Raw genomic sequence first — 20,956 nt, 5'->3', positions numbered from 1 at the left:
AGTAACTCTGGTAATCTCTCCCATCCTAAGCGCGCTAACAGTCCTTTTACTATTGCCGGAGGTCTCTGGAACTGTCAGTCGGCTGTTAAGAAAACTGAGACCATCTCGGCTCATGCTCTATCTCAAACCCTCCACTTTCTAGCTCTCACAGAGACCTGGATCATTCCTGAAAACACTGCTACTCCTGCAGCGCTCTCTGCTGCATATTCGTTCTCGCACACCCCTAGAGCCTCTGGCCGTGGCGGTGGCACTGGTATCCTCATCTCCCCCAAATGGACCTACACTGTCACCTCTCTCTCTCATCTGTCTATCTCATCTTTTGAGTCCCATGCAGTTGCCGTATCCCTACCCATCAAGCTCAACATTGTGGTAATCTACCGCCCGCCTGGTCCGCTCGGTCACTTTCTGGACGAGCTGGACACCCTCCTCTCCGTCTTTCCTGAGGATGGTACTCCACTCATCCTTCTGGGAGACTTCAACATCCAGCCAGTAACCTTACAATCTCTGTCTTTCCTTAACTTCTTCTCATCCTTTGACCTTTACCTCTCTCAATCTCCTCCTACTCACAAAGCAGGGAATGTGCTGGACCTGGTCTTCACCAGATCCTGCTCCACCTCTAATCTCACTGTGACTCCTCTTCCTGTATCCGACCACCACTTTATCACCTTCTCCCTTCCCATCCCCCTCCCCTCCTCCCACCCATCTCCCCCTCACTCTACCACCACCCGACGCAATCTAAAAACTCTCTCACCCAACTCCCTCTCTTCTACCGTCCTCTCCCTACTTCCCCCTGCCGAGCAATTTGCTCTCCTGTCCACCGACGAGGCTTCCACTACTCTTCTCTCCTCTCTCTCCGCCGCTCTTGATTCTCTTTGCCCACTCACCACTAAGCCTGCCCGATCTTCTCCCCCTTCTCCTTGGCTGACTGAATCTCTGCGAACTTATCGAACTGAGCTTCGGGCAGCTGAGAGAAAATGGAGAAAATCACATCTCCCTGAAGATCTCTCTTCCTACCACCTTATCCACTCAAACTTCACTGATGCTGTCTCTAAAGCAAAAACCTCCTTCTTCATCTCTGAAATCCAGTCCTCTGCATCCAATCCCAGTAAACTGTTCGCCACCTTCTCCACGCTCCTCAACCCTCCCTCCCCTCCCCCTCCCTCCTCCCTCTCTGCTGATGATTTTGTAACCTTCTTTACTAAAAAGGTGGATGACATCAGCTCCTCCTTCCATCCTCCAGGCACCCTCACTAACACTCCCGACTCCAATCCTGCTCCTCGGCCCCCTGTCCCTGGATTTCCTTCCTTCTCCCCTCTCTCTCCTGATGAAGTGCTTAAACTCATCAGCTCAAACCGAGCCACTTACTGCCCCCTCGATCCTATCCCTTCCTCTCTCCTCCAAACCATCTCACCTAACATATCTCCCTTCCTCACTACCTTCATTAACTCCTCTCTGTCCTCTGGTCTTGTCCCGCCTGCTCTAAAGACTGCAAGAGTCAAGCCTCTGCTTAAGAAACCCTCCCTTGACCCTACTGCTATTCACAACTACAGACCTGTCTCTCTTCTCTCATTCCTTTCCAAAACCCTCGAACGAGCAGCGTCCGAACAACTTTCTCTCTATCTCTCCCAAAATGACCTCCTGGACCCTCTGCAGTCCGGTTTCAAGGCCTCTCACTCCACTGAGACAGCTCTTCTTGCTGTCACAGACGCCCTTCACACTGCTAAGGCCTCATCCCTGTCTTCTGTTCTTGTCCTCCTTGACCTGTCTGCTGCCTTCGATACAGTCAACCACAAAATCCTTCTTTCCACTCTGTCTGACCTCGGCATTTCAGGCTCTGCACTCTCCTGGTTTGCTTCCTACCTCTCGAACCGCTCATACCAGGTCTCATGGAGAGGGTCCCTCTCCAGATCCTGTCCTCTTACCACCGGTGTCCCCCAGGGCTCAGTCCTGGGCCCCTTACTTTTCCTTCTCTATATAAGATCTCTTGCCTATGTGATCTCTTCTCATGGCTTTTCCTATCACTGCTATGCTGATGACACCCAGCTTTTCCTTTCCTTCCCCCCCTCTGTCACTCAAATCGAGGCTCGCATCTCTGCATGCCTCAAAGACATTGGCGACTGGATGTCTGCCCATCACCTCAAGCTCAACCTTGGTAAGACCGAGCTACTCTTCCTCCCAGGAAAAGACTGCCCTCTCGCAGATCTCTCCATCTCCATTGACAACACCACTGTACTGCCCTCCCAAACAGCTAAGAACCTTGGGGTGATCCTTGACAACCAGCTGTCTTGCTCTGCCAACATAGCTGCTACAGCGCGCTCCTGTAGGTTCTCTCTCTACAACATCCGCAAAATCCGTCCCTTTCTCACAAGAGAAGCGACTCAACTCCTGGTCCAGTCTCTTGTCTCCTCCCGCCTGGACTACTGCAACGTGCTCCTGGCCGGCCTACCTGCCACCGACATCCGACCGCTTCAGCTCATTCAGAATGCTGCAGCCCGTCTGATATTCAACCAACCCAAATTCTCTCACGTCACTCCCCTCTTCCAGGAGCTCCACTGGCTTCCCATCCCGGCCCGCATCAAATTCAAGACACTGGTACTGGCCTACAGGGCAGTACACCAGTCAGCTCCCCGGTACCTGCAATCCATGGTCAGGTTCCAAACCTCTCAGCGCTCCCTTCGCTCCTCCACCAGTGCAGGTCGCCTCGCCCCTCCTTCGCTACGGGGGCTCAAAAGTCGCTCATCCCGATCTCGACTCTTCTCGTCCCTGGCACCTCAATGGTGGAACGAGCTTCCACCTTCGGTCAGGACAGCTGAATCACTGCCGATCTTTCGGAAAAGACTAAAGACACACCTTTTCAGGCTCCATCTGGGCCCTTCTTGATCTAACTTCGTTCTCTCTCTTTCTTAACACATTGACTGCCAGCCGTTTTTTTTTGCTGTAGGTAGCTTCTGCCAAGCCGTTTTTTGAGGATTCTGGCTCATTTTACAAGAGCCGAGGATTCGTTTCAGCTTGGACTTTGTGAACATACAATATCTCAAAAGTACTAATAGAATGTGTACTTTCTCTGTCTAAAAGAGTTAGTTTGTAGAGTTAGTAGTTATGTAAGCATTAGCAGTTGAATACAGCATGGTTTTAGCGTCAGAAAAAATATTCAGAGATAAACGGCTTTTTGTGAAATTGGATAGAACAGTCACTTTAACCATTTATTTTTGGCTCTCTCTCTCTCTCTCCCTCCCCCTCTCGCTCTCTCTCTCTCTCCCTCCCTCTCGCTCTCCCTCCCTCTCTCTCTCTCTCTCTCTCTCTCTCTCTCTCCCTCCCTCTCGCTCTCCCTCCCTCTCTCTCTCTCCCTCCCTCTCGGGAGGGAGACGCACTAGGTTTAATCCTAGTGAGAGGGGGAGAGGGAGAGAGAGAGAGAGAGAGAGAGGGAGGGAGGGAGAGAGAGAGAGCGAGAGAGAGAGAGAGGGAGAGAGCGAGAGGGAGAGTTGCTTCAACTCCTCCCTCCGTGGGCGTTCTTCTTGGCTGCAGCGCCGTGTAACAAGCACTTTCCTACCTGTGCAAATTCACTTTCTCATACTCTCGACCTCTCAAATAAATTTCTGAATAGAAATTAAATTACTCTAAATTAGAGCGAAAAAGAAACAAAAAAGAATGGGTTGAAAATCCCATTCTAAAAGCCTTTTATGGCTGTTTCCAATTTGGTGCTATTTTGCAAGGCAAAATGGCCTGCTGCTTGTCACCAGCCTCACTGCCCCGCTGCCGCTGTGCCTGGCTGTGCCTGTCTGCGTGGCCGCTCCCCGAGGAAGCCCGGCTGGACTCGCCCGCCTCCCGGAGCCCTGGCCGAGAGCTCCGATGAAGCCCCTGCGACTCTGGTCATATTTACGCTGCGTGCCTCAAAGTGTGCTCCATCCGCAATCCACGATGCAAGTTTGCAATCCCGCACCGCCAGCAATCAACGCGAAAACGAAAGCGCCTCCGCCAATCCATTTTCATGAGAATGGAAATGGATCACACTGCTTTTTGCTTGCCTTCCTACTTCCTTGTCGCCACTTAGTGGGTCGGTGGAATGGGTTGTACACGTTGTACACGTCCAATACTTATATAAGATATGTAAAAGGGTTAGATGCACAACCCCCCGTTAAAAAAAAAAAATCGATGCCAAGGACGTGTTTACACGTTGTTGGCAGTCAACAGCTGGATTCTGAAAACGTGTTGGCAGTGAATGTGTTCATAAAAAAAAAAAAAAAAAAAAAAAAAAAAAAACTAACCAACCTTGTACCACTAACCTAAACTTGTACCACTGTTCCTTCAGAAGTTGTAGTTGTCATAGACTGTGCTCCATAGTTGATTGCTCTATTGCTGACAAAAAATGTGTTATTGTAAGTCGCTTTGGATAAAAGCGTCTGCCAAATGACGTAATGTAATGTAATGTAATGGATAATTGAATGCTGAGGCCATGTGCAGGAAGAAGGTACATTACACGTTACATGTTACGTTACATTATAATGTAACTGTCTGACACAACTGAATTCTTCAAGTGGTAAATTAAGTCTATGGGGCCAAACAAACGCACATTGTGGAGCAGATGAATAGCCAACTGGAATTGGATGTGATCAAATTGCAAAAATCTCTGTTAAATATTTGTATTGTTGTTTATTATTATTTTTTTTATTATAAAATGAACTTTTAACTGGTTATGAAACAGTCTCAATTTAATCCTGATGCCTCTATATGACCCACATCAGCAAATGAGCCCATCAGTGAGAAGATTGGCTATTTCTGTTATTCTAAATGCCTGTGAGCGGGTTGGGACAGTGGGAGGAGGGTCGGAGTTCAGGCCAGGCTCGGTGAAGCCCTGCCCGCGGCGGTGACAGCAGAAGGAGGCTCGCTGCTCAGGCTCTCGGGATCTTTACGACACTACCGCTTTTGTCGGGCCCGGCACCACGAGGGGGCGACAGGGGGCTTTGCACCCTCAGTTCAATTTCCTGCCCCCCCTCACAATTTGATCAGTTTAAGTTAATGTACCCCCTATAAACATAGCTCTGTTGTGTCAGAATTGGCAGGGAAGCGCTATTTGCTGTGCTTTGGTTGTCACAAGGTGTCAGAGATGTATTTATTAGATTTGAACCTCACTGCATGTTGTAGTGATCATGACCGTCCGTCTGGCATGTCAGACAGACAGAAACAGATGCGTTTGGACTGTTTTTGCATAGATAGGGCCGTGTGGCGCTGTCCACGGTGCTGAAATGGAGCGGAGGAGAGATATACCTTTTTGACATCAAAAGTCCCACTAGTACCTGTGTTTTTGTTACCCAGGAAAGCAGCAGGGAGTAGCAGCAGCAGCATCGCTTTTTAAACTTTTATATCGCACTCTCAACCCGCGTTTCTCCACCGCCGCGGGCTGTCTCTCCCCCCTCCCTTTTCCCTGCTTCTCTCACCGCTGTCCACCAGGTGCTGTTGGGTTGACACACATCACTTTGGTTCAGTCTGCTTTTTGTGCTTGTGAATTGAACTTTCGGCCCTAATTCTAGGCTATTTTCTTCTCCACTGTAGCAATCCACAGACTGGAAAACACGCAGAAGTGAAATTTCCAGTGAAGGTCAATGAGAGAGAGAGAGAGAGAGAGAGAGAGAGAGAGAGAGCGAGAGAGCGAGCGAGCTGCACCCACATATGCAACACAGTCTCACAGAAAATTGTATAATACCAACGATATGGACCAACGTTGCTATTTTACAATTTCGGCTCGAAAATTGTAAAATAGTAACGTTCTGAGATTTTAGGGTTAGGATTAGAGTAGGGGGAGGGGTTAGAAACAGAAAATCTCCGTAAAACACGCCCAAACCACGCCCACCGCTGTAGACGCATACGTTCCCATTTTACAATTTCTTAGCCGACATTGTAAAATACCAACGTTTGTCCACAAACGTTGCTATTTTACAATTTTTTTGGAGATCGGGTTGACATATGAGCAGAAAGATCGATCTGATCACGTATTTATTTATTTATTTAATGACCCTGGCATGGCACTGTTGGCTATTATTTTGTTTACTTTTTGTTGATTTTTGTAGTCAACTAATCGTTCATTCTATGTTCAGACTCAAGAGTGCTCCAGACAGTTCCCGACATTTTGCATTGTGCAAGGACACTCAGGTTTAATACTGCCTTCATTTCCCCACTGCTCTGAAATAAATATTTTTTATTTGATTTTGAAACAGTAGTCTTTCTTGTGTTGTTGTTATTTAGCTTTTCAGAGGCTATTGCATGGTTAAAAAGTGCAGAAATAGGCATAGCGGCTATATAACCTATGTTTTACTATAAAAAAATATCTGCCCCCTCCCCAGTTCTAACCGCCCGCTCAGTCATTTCATCCTGGTGCCGGGGCAGGCTTTTGTCCACAGGTGCCTCTACAATAATCAACACAAAATGAAAGTTCCTTGTAACTGCTTAAATACTATTATGCTACTGTAACACAATAGACCTTATTCGCTAACCCTGGACCGGCACCATATTGTTGACATACTGTCCTGCATGCACACAGCGCTGCAGCTGACAACTAGTAACAGCCTTATTGTCGTTTCTGTTCCATTACAAAATAGCGATGGTAATGACACCAATAAAAACCCCACAGTTGTTATTTGTATGCTGCCGACGGCAGCCGTTAATGCCTGTAATAAATAAACAAAAGAACGAGGTGAACAGACTTTGCTGTGAGGAGCTGTCAGAAAGCTTCACCTCTCTCAACTAACTATCCACACACCTCTCCTGTGCTGCTGACGTATCCCCAGTCTCGCTCCCTTCACGTCTGAGGACGGTAGAGATAGAAACAAACCACGGGGACTTTATTGCTGTCATTACTACAGCCATGTATAACGCAGGTCACCATCCGAACACAATTGGAACGATACAGGTAACGCTAACAGCGGCTAGCTTCCTATAAACGCTGCTCCACATAGGCTGTCACTTGAGAGCTGCTGCGTTATGTCGACAATATGGCGGCGGTGGGCGTGCCAGTACGTGAGTGACATTAATCGAATAAGGTCTATAGTGATATAACCTGTAACAGGTTCACGGAAGCTTTTACATTTGCTGTTCCAAACAAGAAGCAACAACAGTAGTAGTTTAGAAAAAACAAGAAGAAGAACTGGGTAGTCAGCATGGGCAGTCACTCACTCACTCACTCACTCACTTGGGGGTGGGGCTAAGGAAGAGGGGCTGTAGCTAGGCATAGGAAGTCGTAGAGAGTTGGATTCGAGGGGTCGGTAGGGGGTGTGGCTAGGGGGATGTGGGAGGGGTGGGGGAGGTCAAGGAAGGGGGTAGGTCTGGTGAAAAGGGGCCATAGCTAGGGATTAGCTAGTGGGATGTGGGCGGTTCAGGGTTAGAGTTAGGTAAGTAAGGGTTTAGGGTTAAGATTAGGGGTAGGACTATGTTACATGTTGAAGACGATCAGCCGTGTTGTTGAGGTACCAAAACATTGCCTAAAGTGCCATAAGGTTGAATGGCTACACCACTGCGCCGTGGGCTTCAATGTATTTACACTTGTTTAGCAAACTCCACTAAGTAATTTATAGGAGTAATAAAGTCGCTATACAGTAGCCTCACAAGCCAGACGAGTGTTGCGAGTTGATCCCACCACAAGGCGCATCTGGGAGGCTATAGAAATAGGTTCTGGTGTTCCAAGCAATTACTGACTTTGTGCACCTGGAAAGAGCTGTATAACCATCAGCATCGCCCTTTAGTTGTGATTAGATGTTTAGAACTTATTGTTCACACAAAATAAAGAGAGTCCTGCACACTGTCAAAACTTGCAAAAATAAATTTAATTGTAACGTTTCGGTCTCAGACCTTTTTCAAACAAACAGGTCTGAGACCGAAACGTTACAATTAAATTTATTTTTGCAAGTTTTGACAGTGTGCGGGACTCTCTTTATTTTGTGTGAATTATATCCTTGTCCAACGCACCTGCCCCGTAAGAGAGATGTGCGGAGTTTTCCTTCGAATATAACTTATTGTTCCCCAAAGTTAGGAAGTTAGGTGAAAGCAGCAGAAAAAGTAATATAATGTAGCAGGGGAAAAGACAAATAGAATATGAGCACACATTATAAAGTATTTCAACACAGTCTGGTGCCAAGAAAATAGCTAGATGGATAGATGGATAGACAGATAGACAGACAGACAGACAGACAGACAGACAGACAGACAGACAGACAGACAGACAGATATAGAGAAATCACAAAGACATGAAGTTACTTGAAGAGAGTTGGTGCTGTTTTTCTGTACTGTGGATAAAATTGTGTTCCGTGTCCCTGGATTACCACGCTCGCCCAGAAAATTGTTTTTTCGGCTGGATGACTAACTGATATTACCATGCGCATGAGAAATATCAAATTAACGGCCTGCCCTGGTGAAACTAATGCTGTCTGAAGAGGGCTTATGTCCCTTTCTTTTCTTATTTCCCTCTGATTTCTTATTTAAAAAATCAACGATGTGTGTGGACTACAAAATTCACACATCGTTTATTTTTCAAATAACATCCCCGCATTTGCTGGGGGGAAAAAGGGAGAAAAAAACAGCACTTTTTGGTGTGTCTGACAAGCTTTCGAGCACAGCCTCAGTGCCTGAGTCTGAAGGGGCTGCATTGCTACTCCCACTCTATATTGGAGATTCATCTCCAGTGCTGGCTTCAGGTCGACAAGTCAGATACCCTCTGGCAAGTAGGGGTTCACACGGTCTTCTCACACTCAAATACACTGTGACAGGATGGACGCCTTCCAGGGATCGCTACAGCTTGATTGTAGAGGGGGAGATTTTTTTTTTTACTCACATCATGGTGACATTCACCGCCACCACAGGGACATCTTGAAGATGGGTGCCGTCACAGTCTAGCTCCAGGTCTCGGCACTGGCACAGCTCAGGGACAACACCCAGCACTGGAGAGACGGGGGGGAGGAGGGAGGGAGAGGTGTTTGATATCGCTGATTAGGTTTGAATAAATCACACATTCTGCATAATGTGATGAACCCGTGCAGTCGGGACGCCATCCTGGCTCCAGTGAAAGTAGACTCCGTTCTCAGTCTCTGCTTCGCTCAACGAGAGACTGAGAACTTTCTCCCGGCTTTCGTTGTTGAGTGCAAACAAATAGAGAGTTGGAAAAAAAAACCTGCATCGTAGACCCAATCCAAAGTCTTTGGGATTCATGCAAACACAATAGCGCCCCCGTCTGGCAGAGTCAGGCTAGGATAATGCGGCGAGAGCGTAATTTCCGGTAACTGGACAAAGGGCCGTAGGTTTGTTAGCGGCTGTGCAAACAAAGATTTTTGGCAGATGATTGGTACGCGGACTTCTCCAATTGTCTGGGAGCTGAGACTAGAGTGAAAATATCTTATATTTGAGGTGGACACATCAGAATTAGCCACTTAACTAGGCGGTTAATGAGAGGCTACCTTTTGAGGAGCAAACACATTTCAATAAAATGATGATCCGAGTCGAGTTTAACTGCCATCTCAGATCATTGGATTTTTTTTAAAAGTTGAGTGTGTGTGTGTGCGTGCGTGCGTGCGTGTGTGTGTGCGTGTGTGTGTGCGTGTCTTCAACCGGGGTTCCGTGACCCCTAGGGATTCTGCAGAGGTACTGCAGGGGTCCGCAAGTTTTTGTCAAAGTAGTTTGGGAAAATTAAAAATATATATTTTAGACAAAAAAAATATATAATATTGAGTAAACTGGAAACAGCAGGGATGATGTATTTTTGTAGGCTTAATCAGAAATCGCCGCCATGTTGGTTCCTAGAGGGAAAAGGCTTCACTTTTCCCCTTATGAATCGAAGTGCTACTTCCGGACTCATTCCTGCGGTACTCTATATGCAAATTGCATCCTTCTTGCTTTTTTAACGTAATCTATTAGTAAAAAGAAGTGTCAATCCTTATATCCTGGTGTGCGTGGATTATAAATGTTATTATAGGCCATGCTTAAAATGCAACACAGTTTTGCTTTATTCTTTTATCGGAGGGGGTCCCTGCCCTGTTTCTCTATCAACCAAGGGGTCCTTGGGCTGAAAAAGGTTGAAGACCCATGATCTAAAGCATGGTGAGCTCCTAGTTTTAAACTGGAGAGCCTGGACACTCCAGTATAAAACGGTTTCAGGTTAGCATTTATTGTGATCACTTGAAATGTTTTATGATTTTGACAGATGCAAACATTTCATTCAGAAATATATTTTCTGGAATTAGTTAACTTTTCATACCTAAAGGTGTTCACTTATCACATCATACTATTATAAGTATCCATATAAATACTTAATAGAATATATGGGTGTTTTTAAGCTCACTTTTTGGCTGATTTCACATCTCAGATTTACCCAATAGGCCACTTCCCATAAAAGAGTTGTATTGTTATGATTCTGGATGAGTGCTTTTACTGAAAGGTAATTCGCTGCTGTGGTCAGAGGACAGCAGGAAGTAGACAAAAACAAGCTAAACACTTGTGATCTGTGTGTCTGAGTTCTGCATTGGATATCTGCTGATCTGAGGGCTGTTTTGCTATATTGAATTTGGAAAATGGTTTAGTATGAAAATACAATATATAATTATGCTATTCAGCTGTTTTTGGAGCTCGGGGACAAACCCCTCCTAATCAGAGGCAAACGCAGAGGCAATTGGCGCAGTGCTTGCAAATTGGCGCTCGCTTGTTAAAGACCAGTGTTGGGAAAGTTACTGAAAATTGGTAATTAGTTACAGTTACTAGTTACTTCTCTCAAAAGGTAATTTAATTACTTTAAAGTTACCAGTTACTTCAAAGTAATTAGTTACTAGGGAAAGTAACTTTTGCGTTACTTTTAAAAGTCCGCTTCGATTGTTATTAATGCACACATTATGTTAGTGTTGCTGTGCCACAGTGTGGCATTGAACATTCGCTTATTGGGGAGGCTTATAGCCTATCAAGGTCCTTAGCCTCTGGGGCTCTGGCTGCAGCTCTCTCCCCGGAGTAGGTCTGAGGATCAGAAACTGGGTAATCCTCTGAAGTTGTCCGTTATTTTCATGTCCTAAAGTAACTAGTAACTAGCCCAGTTACTATTTTAGTAACTGTAACTGAGTTACTGAATTTGAAAAAGCAATTAGTTAGATTACTAGTTACTGAAAAAGGTAGTTAAGTTACAGTAACTAGTTACTTAGTAACTAGTTACTCCCAACACTGTTAAAGACCCCCTAAAGTCAAAACTCAGTTTTCCTTCTTGTTCCTTCAGTTGGATGTTTGAACTTCACTGTGCAGAGTTTTACACTAGAAGCCTGCTGAAAGTGCTTGGGAAATAGTTGGCAACACTGCTTATGCCATGTATCAAATTACATCACAGCGTTCTTCATATTCAAAGGCAGCCAAACCCATTTAATTGTAGTGAGCTTCAATGTGGTGGCAGGTCTTCTTCACGGTTATAAATTGTCCTGCCTTTTCCAATCAGCTCTGTTGATGTGGCCTTCCTCAACTGTTGTTGAGCAGACAAAGAGAATTTCACAGCATAGGGCTCAAAGCCCTCCGGCCAGGTGCCTGATCTCTACATGGACATTTGTGGCCTGTCCAGGCCATTTTGACTGGGCTGGCTGAAGTGGGGGCACAGGCTCAAGCAAGGGTGGCACTGAGTGTGTGGCCTTTAGGAAGGGTGTAGACACGTCCCAGGTCCGAATTCTGAGTCAGAATCTGAGATTCATATCAGGATTTAAATAGATTTTTCACATGTGGCCATTCAAGGAGCGTAGTTTTGGGAAAAGAAATTAACTGGCTTGACGGTCCCGCCTCTAACATGGCCTTCAGCCAGTCATAATCAAAGGATTTTGGGGTGGCACCTGGGGTGGCCAATCAAACATCAGGGGTGGCCGCCAGGCCCGACACATGCCCCTGGTTTTAGATTCACAAATAATAAAAGAAGAAAAATTATGCGATTGTGCACTGTGCACAATCGCCCCCACTCCCAAGCCCACACAGTGATAGTGAGTGCTTTGTTCATTCCATATTCAATATTCACAGCACACTGGAGGTGCTGCTTAAAGAAATCTATAAATATTAAGTACACCACTCGTTTCATTCACATGTTACGTGTGTAGCTGATGCTCTGATCCAGAGAAAGGAGCTGCACGGCATCCGTATTTTGCTCAAGGACACTTTGACTTGACATGGCAGATTGGTTGGTGTGGGAATCAAACCTGTGACCTTCTGATTTTAAGACAGTCTCTCTAACTAAGATTCAAGATCTTAATAGCCATAGTGAGTAATCATATTACAAACAAGGAATTTGTCTTTGTGCAGTATGCAGCGCAACTGCAATAGCAGAAGATGGAGCATGCAGAAAACAATGTCAAATTATAAATTATAAAGTAAAGTCCTTTAAAGTGATGTATAAATATCACTCTGAATTCCGAATTCTGAGAAGACAGTCAGAAGACTTCTGAGATAAAGACAGACTTCTGAGTTTAATTTCAGATTTATTTTGGGGGGCGGGGGGAGTGACAAAGGAGGTCATTCTGACCTTCCAATCTGTTTTCCCTTTTGCTCTTCATCGGCTGTTGCTCAGTTTGAAACATAAAATATACCAGAGACAGACATTTCCAATCCCAAACCATTATCAATCATGGCAAATAATTCTGCATATTGCAAATGTATCTGTACAAATGCTACATTCCCTACAGTACTTTCTGCTGGAGGAAGAACTTTCTTCTTCTTTTAAGGTAATAACTTGGATAAGTGGCACCAAGTTCCTGAAGGAGCCATTTCGACCACGCATTCAGCTGTAAAATTGTACCCTCCACATAATTGTCTCTTACAAGGTCAGGACATCTTTCAGGGTCAGGACATCTTACTGATGCTGGAGCTTGTCTGAGGTTATGGCTCGTCGTCACACCCTACCTGACGGTCATCACTCGTCAGTCTCTGTTCCTTTCCACCCGATCTACAGTACTATGAATCACCTCATTCAAGTGTCCTTTCACACTACACAACTTGCTGTCTTGTAAGCAGGAGTCTTTGTTGTGGTTCTCCACACTATATGACTGAGCTGAGACAGGGGATCACAGATTACAAGATATTTCACCAGGAGCATCCCAGACCAGTCCGTAAACGCTGCCTCGCAATTTTTTCTCAAATGTTGCCACAAACGAATTCCACACATCCAGAGGATCCAGAGTCCTTTGTATCAACATTAAACTCAGATATAAACGTTTGTTTGTAACTTTTGGCAAATTTCTGGCGGATTAATAGCGATTTCCTTCTCAAAATCAAATCAAATCAAATCATCATGAAATCCATAAAAGGTTGAGATAGCGAGTGAGCCTAAAAAAACCCTGAAAGAACAGTTGGACCCACTGCAATTTCTAATGTAATGAGGAAGGCAAGCACAGCTTTAATCAGAAATTGCTTTATAATTTTGGCTTACTCTGTGAGAAAGTGATGGATTCCTATTCGTTGTCAGGTGTACACAGATATAGGTTGAGGCGATGTCTCATCATAGACGCCGGGTTAGCTGGCTCAGCCTGGCTGGGGGTGTGGTCAGGGTGGGGTAAATCCCTCCGTTCTATCCTTTCAGTAAAGTTAGAATTAGGCAGACACGATCGGCGATTTAACCCCCGCAGTAAATGCACATCTGAACAGACGTCTTGTGTTCTGCTCTAGAATCCCCAAACCTGTAGTTTAGAGCCGCAGCACCTTCCTTTGGTGAGTCAACCCATTGAGATATATGGGCGGTTTTACCCCACTCGCGCGCCAGCCGTATAACATTTTGTGGGCGTTCCCACACATGCCGACTGTCTCTATACAGTAGAGCCTGTAGGAGACAGTTGAATCCAGAATGATCACCAAAATAGGGAGTAGGATTTTTTTGGATGAGATGTTAAACCGAGGTCCTGACTCTCTGTGGTCATTATAGATCCCATCGGCCCTCTTCGCAAGAGTAGGGGTGTAACCCCGGTGCCCTGGCTAAATTCCCACACAGGCCTTCCTTTAATCATGGCCACCTAATCATCCCTCTTTATTCAGTCCTCAACTCTCCACCGTGAGAGCTGATGTGTGGTGAGAGCTGATGTGTGAGCGTTCTGGCGCAAACTGGCTGCCGTGCATTATAGAGCTGCCGAAAATAATCGATTCAGAGATGCATCGCGATGCTTAATAGGACGATTCTGAATCGATTAACAAATATCAAAAATCGATTATTAAAAAAAAAAAAAAAAAAAAAAAAAAATTATAATCAAATAAAATAGAATGTAAGTACATGCAGTTGTTTATTTTAATTATGGATCATAATACAATGCAATTCCAAATGCACTTTTATTTTAAAAGTAGCCACACAGTGAGAAAAAATAAAGTGAGAAAAAATAAATCATGTATTGCGGAAAAAGTGATGCATCGATTTAAGATGCATCGCGATGCATCGAGACGCATCGGAGATGCATCGAGATGCATCGTATAATCGAATCGAATCGAATCGTAGACTTGTATAATCGAATCGTATCGAATCGTGAGATCAGTGAAGATGCACAGCTCTAGTGCATTACCCAGGTGGGTGCTACGCATCGGTGGTGGATGAGTTGAGTTCCCTCCCCCTCCCTCCCCTGATATGTGAAGCGCTTTGAGTATCTAGAAAGGCGCTATATAAATCCAATCTATTATTATTATGTTTGTTGGTTTGGGAAACATCACTTTTACCTGTACGTAGAAATAAATAAGTATTAAGTCCTCAGCTTTGTGTCAAATTATAATGTGATTACACACAGGGAACATTACACAAGAAATGGCACAGACATCACACAAAATAAATAAGCTGGTCACATGACATCAAAGGAAACCACATGGCAGACAAAAGGCATGGCTGGAGCATTACATCAGTGTTCATTTCCAGGGCTAGTAAGTGTCTTTGTTGATAATACATTTCTGTCAAAGGCAGCCCATGTAAGATTTTTCACTTTCATCTAATGTAATCTATCTTCTGTGTATCAGAAGATATGGTGGAGGGAGAAACATCTATCCATTCCCCATTCGGTTTGTTGTTATCTCCTGCATTCAGCTCGATATATTTTTGAAGTATATCGAAGGTAGCCGCGGTGACACACAAGCAGAGGAGGATGATTGCTTTGTCTTCTATGGAATGTTTTTTTGGCCGATTTGAATACTGATGGATGGCTGGAAGGAACTCAGGTTGCTCTTGCAAAATGTGCTAGCTCAAATCACAGGGGATGGACTCTGTATTAAAAACAAAATAGCAATGGTCACACAGCAAATCATTATTTCGACTAGAAATATCCCACGCTCCCTTTCTAGCGCGCTCGCCCGCTCAACTGGCAGCTCTAACTCAGTTCTAGCGTGTCCTCGAGGTCGGGTGGGAACGCAACCTCAATCAACAGAAAAGCCACGCTCGGCTCACACTGTTTGATTGACAGGGAAGTGTACAGTAGTGCAGAAACACAATGGCGATGAGTGCTTAAAGGGACACTTCACCAAAATGCAGTGCTTATTTATATTGCACATGATCTCAGCCGTCATCATCATATAATCATCGTCATCATATTCATTCATTCATATTCATTCATATATAAAAGGGAGGAAGTGGGTTCTGTCTGTTTCTCCGTTTACATTTTTGTCCCACGTTGGATGATGTCATCAGTGACGGTCACTCGAGCAATTGTGATGTCACTGATGATGTCACAATGTCTATGACATGCAAAGTTGAGCAATTGTGCGCTGAGTGATGTCACTCGAGCACTCCATGATGTGATCAGTGATGGTCACTCAATTGTGATGTCATCAGTGAGTGATGTCATCAGTGATGCGAAGTGCAATAGACCCTTTTCACAGGTGCCATTTTGTGTCGAAAAGGCAGAATAAACACAGGTGCAAGCAAAACAATAATGAGGGTTTCCAAATTCCAATCATGGAAGTTGGAAACCCTCATTAGTGTTCTGCTTGCACCTGTGTTTACCCTGCCTTTTTGACACAAAATGGCCCCCGTGAGAAGGGTATATTGTGCGCTGCACATGCCAATAGGGCAGGCGAAGCCATGCAGCAGCCAGCTGCGGGCAAGGCTGCAAGGTTGAGGTTTTGTGCGCTGAGTGATGTCACTCGAGCACTCCATGATGTGATCAGTGATGGTCACTCGAGCAATTGTGATGTCATCAGTGAGTGATGTCATCAGTGATGCAAAGTTGGGCAATTGTGCGCTGCGCATGCCAATAGAGCAGGCAAGGCCACGCAGCAGCTGAGCTGAGGGCGAGGCCGCGCAGATATTTCTAGTATCCCAAAACTGTAAACAGTTTTGCAAGACATTCATTTAGTTTTTGGATATGTGTGAGATCATGTGCAAAATAAATCAGCATAGTTTTTTTTGTGAAGTGTTCCTTTAAGCATCAAATAAGTACACATTCTTTTTAAATAAAAACAAACAAAAACAACACAAGAATCTTGCGGATTAATACCGATATAAATTAGCAGTTTAAAACAAGAATGGCAATACTTACAGCATGCATTGGACTTGGTCCCAGTGTTGTAGGTAGGCATTCCAAAATACTTGTCGAAAAGATGAGGCCATCCATTGTTGTCTCCTGGAGAAGAAAATGACACATCAGGGATCAGAAAAGTGCAACCCACCATGTGTTGTTCACCACATCCACATTTATTTTCATTAGATTCGTGAATAACAGCTTACAACTATAATTGCAATTTCTCTCTTCTTCCATAAACCTGTATAGATCTGTTCAACAGGCTTTTTAAGTCCTGAATCTTGGACTTCATGCTTGTGGTGTAGTGTCACCAAATGTGCTCTGCGCGATGAAATTCCTTTTAAAAATAACTTTGGATGGCGTTCGTCTGGTCGGGGTGGAGGGGAACTGGTGGGAATAGCGTGATCCTCCCACGTGCTACGTCCTGCCAGTGAAGCTCCCCGTCAAGTGAAAATGAACAGCTGGCAACTGCACATGTGTCGGAGGAAGCATGGTGCTAGTCTACGGCTCTCCCCAGATCGGCAGAGGGTGGAGCAGCGGGCGGGGAAATTGGCCAAGTACAATTGGGGAGAAAATGGGGGGGGAAAATCAGAAAAACAAAACAAATGATGACGTTTACATGAAGATTGGAATAGTTGAAGGACTGGAATAGACATGAAGCTCATTTAAGATGGCAGTTTTGACCAGCGCCTAAACATGTTGCCCCGCTTACTTAAAAATCTCACTTAGGACTGAGGCAGATGTAATCATTAGACTGCGGCGCTGCAGCTGCTCTCCACCATCTGCACAACTCCAAGAAGGATGGGAAACAGTTTTTATATCTATTTCAAGACGTTACTCCATGATGAGCCATCAAGCCAGCAACCAAATGATTTTATTTTGGGACGTATACCATTTTACACTCCAGAAGTATTATGCATTTTCCATAAATGCCACCTCTCTGCAATTCCCTGCCAACATCCAAATGAAGCGGCTTAAATCCACTGGGGAGTATTATGGTATGGCTATTCACAAGCTTATATCCATTTACTGACACACATGAACATGCTTGATTCAAATCTTTCCCCCAGAACTTCACATAAACATACAATTATTTTAGATCTGCTGATTGGAGAGACTGTGGAAGGTGTTTGACTTTATTCTGCTCCTCTTTCAACGTCTCTTTCAATTTTCTCTAGCAGTGTGCATGGGGGGCATTATCTATGGAAACATTATGCAGACCAATATTAGCTCCGGGTGTATCCGATTCTGTGAAATGGTCTCAGTGTTATACGACCGTGCAGATAGCTGCCTAAACCATTACAGATCCATCAGTTTACCAAATGAAGTTATTATTAGGACTAAATTCGGGAACAAAGACCATGCTTCAGGCGTACGTTCAATTCGCTGTTGCAACCTATTTAAGTCTAACCTGCATGCTTCATCGCTCCACCCTCGAATCTTCTTACATCCATCTATTCTCGACCCCTCATCCTCCCAATAAACTGCCCAAATGTATCTCTATAGTGCTGTGGTCCTTGTTAGTGACCAGGCATTGTGGGTTGAACAGGTCCTTTCTCCAAGGCCGTCTCCAAATGGATGAAAACTTATCAGGCACCTGCAGACGGACGGGGGTCTGGGTGCTTGGAAACGGCCCCTCTCCTCTTGGAGAATGTTTGATTGGTGTGCCATCGGCAAACACAGACAAACGAGGATTGGACATGTTGAATCTGACCAAACATCTCCAAACATCTCCAAACAAGGACAGATGGCACACCAATCAAAACATCTGTGTTTGTCTGTTTGGCCGTGTTTGTTGTAGAATGTTTGATGCAATGGGCTTTAAATGAACAAAATTATTCTTCCAATATAGGCATTATAGGCATTTCCCGAATAGAGCTGAACAATCACGTGACATCTCCTGCCCCGGAAGAGAGTTCCCCATTCATTTTCTCCATAGACATTTAAAAAAATCCTTATATATAACGAGTTTTAAGGCTGGAACCAAGCCAACCAGCGACCTACTGAATCGTGAGTGACCATAAAATATTTCAATTCGAGCAAAAACCAAACCAAAACAACAACAAAAACGTGGGGGGGAGGTGAGGGTTACCCCCTAGCCTGGGTAAACCCAGCCTCCACGTGACCTCTATCTATGTCACAAGACTTGTGACTGATAGCACATAGATAGAGGTCACGTGGAGGCTGGGTTTACCCAGGCTACCCCCCACCCCCCCTGTCTTTATTTATTTTGTTTTTTTAAGTAGCTGTTTCTAAAAAGTAGCTGCAGCTTCACTCAACTGAAGTTTTTATTACTTAGCTGTTAGCCGATTTGCAGGCTCTGTATCTTTACTTGTACTTGATCCTGTTAGTTTTCTCACTGGCAGTGCCTTATTCTTTGTGCTACTCGTCACTCCTGTAGGGGTGTGTTGCCCCTTTCTTTTATTACCTCTGTCACGGAGTTGGCTGGAGGTTATGCTGCTTTCACCCCTGTCTGTCTGCCTGTCTGTCTGTCTGTCTGTCTGTCTGCCTGTCTGTCTGTCTGTTTGTCTGTCTGTCTGTCTGTCTGTCTGTCTGTCTGGGGTTTACGATCAAAGCACAGTAGCCTCTGCAGTTAGAGTGCTTTAAAGATGTTACCCCTCCTCTGTCAACTACATTTATGTTTAGCATTAGCAGTAGTACTTCAAAGGCAGTGGGAGGTCTCTCGCACATTCACTGCAGTTGAGCTGGGGCACGAAATGCAATCTCACAAAGCACAGTTGCTGTGACTCCATCAGCTACCAAAGCGGTGTAGATAAAAAGACGTCGCTCCTGGCACTAACTGATAACCTTCCTGACGAGAAATAAGACACACAGTGCAGAATATTGCAAGAGCGATATAGGCTGAGTGCTTTCTAGTTAATTGGTTTTCTCTGATTGAAAATCCGACGGCAAAAACAACTTATTTTCAGATATACTGGAGGTTGATCTGACACTGTCAGCCAAGTGAATTTGTTGACAGACACTGTCCAAGTGCCTGGGGATGAACGCACGGTCGATAATGGGCGACATTTTGATTAGATTTTTTAACAACTATTATCAGCGATATTTGATTGATTATAGGTTTACTGCTTTTCTGAATTTGCCTTTTTTAATGTTTCAAGCGCTTTTTGGCCAGGCAGAGCTGGCCTATTTGTCTGAAGGAAGGCAGCTCTGTGGTCAAACGAGTGGTTGAGTTGGCCAGAGATACACATTGAGTGCGTTTACATGCAAACAAACATAAACGGATAACTGAGAATAATCAGGTACAATAATCTGATTTCCGTGTTTACATGCACTTAGTAAATAGCGGGAACTCCCACCTCAAAGTGTGTGAGTGGACATTGACGGCAATGAATAACCCTGAGGACTCAGCAGTAACCTAGGTGTGTTTATGGGTTTTCTCATAAACTGATAACGGCCTTTATCTGATAAAGGATGCTGTTTACATGACACTTGAATAATCAGGTAACTCTAGAAATATGATAATAAACAGTTTATTAGTGTGCAATGTAAACGCACTCTACTGTAACAGCCACTGTGGCCACTCCCAGACAGCAGGAGCGATGTCATCTCAGTAATCACTTGAATCACCGGCACCTGTGTGACTCTCTTCCTGCAATCACCATTTGCACCTGTTTGGAGGACCTTTATACTGTGTGTGTGCGTGTGTGTGTGTCTTCGCTGATTTATTGACCTGCTTCACCTCAGAATTAGCCTATTATTTCACTTATTTCACTCATTGAGTGTTCAACAGGGATGTGTGAGTGAAAATGTATTGATGCCGAGCTGATTGGAGTAGACTTCTGGGGAGACTACGTCTTATCACTTGCATTATATATGGGTTGGAGTTCCAATCTTCCCTCTGATCTCCTCAGCAGTTTGCTGCTGAGTTTCTGTGGCTCGAGCCAATTTCTTGCACTTGGGTTCGGGATTGGAGAGTGCAGGTCCCTCCCTTCCTTTTGGGTATTGTTTTCACTCGAGCAATCGTGGTGTCATCAGTGAGTGATGTCATCAGTGATGATGTCATCAGTGATGTCACTCAAGCAATTGTAATGTCATCAGTGATGTCACTCGAGCAATAGTGGCATCATCAAGGACATCATCGGCGACATCATCAGTGGGAGCAGGGAAGGGATGCTGATGATGTCACAATGGCTAGAAAATGTAAAATATCGCTGCAGTGCCCCCCTGTGGGCAGATCGTTTTTTTTGCAGCAGCAGATTCATTCCAGACCCTGAAAAGTGTTTTGGCAAATTTTGGAGGCGACAGACAGAGACAGCTCTCCGGACAAACAGCTCTTCAATTATAGTAGTAGGATAAGATGATAGAAGATAAGGGTAAAAGATAAGATGAGACACAGCTCCTGGATATCAAACATGAGATGTTCTGTCTGCGGATAAACTGAAAGACTAATTGTGCAATGTTGTGCTTCTGTATTTCCATGGGAGAGCCGTGCGTAAAGCCCAAAATAATGTGACGGAGAGCTCATTATG

At 44.7% G+C, this 20,956-nt stretch overlaps 1 protein-coding gene across 1 annotated transcript in view; it reads right to left on the bottom strand.

Moving 5' to 3' along the window:
• The window catches only part of rxfp1 (relaxin family peptide receptor 1), a gene marked incomplete at both ends in the record, with an annotated part of 66,224 nt that overhangs the window by 29,770 nt on the left and 15,498 nt on the right, over positions 1-20,956 (bottom strand). Inside the window, 2 exons of the mRNA XM_083651867.1 lie at positions 8,819-8,924; positions 16,482-16,565. Of these exons, the coding sequence (XP_083507993.1) occupies positions 8,819-8,924; positions 16,482-16,565 (190 nt within the window). The remainder of the gene's footprint in view (positions 1-8,818; positions 8,925-16,481; positions 16,566-20,956) is intronic.

Source organism: Poromitra crassiceps (assembly GCF_964638095.1).
Source record: "Poromitra crassiceps genome assembly, chromosome: 15".
Taxonomy (NCBI): domain Eukaryota; kingdom Metazoa; phylum Chordata; class Actinopteri; order Beryciformes; family Melamphaidae; genus Poromitra; species Poromitra crassiceps.
The sequence above is the reverse complement of the archived record's forward strand: the minus strand, read 5'-3'. Positions and strand labels throughout refer to the sequence as shown.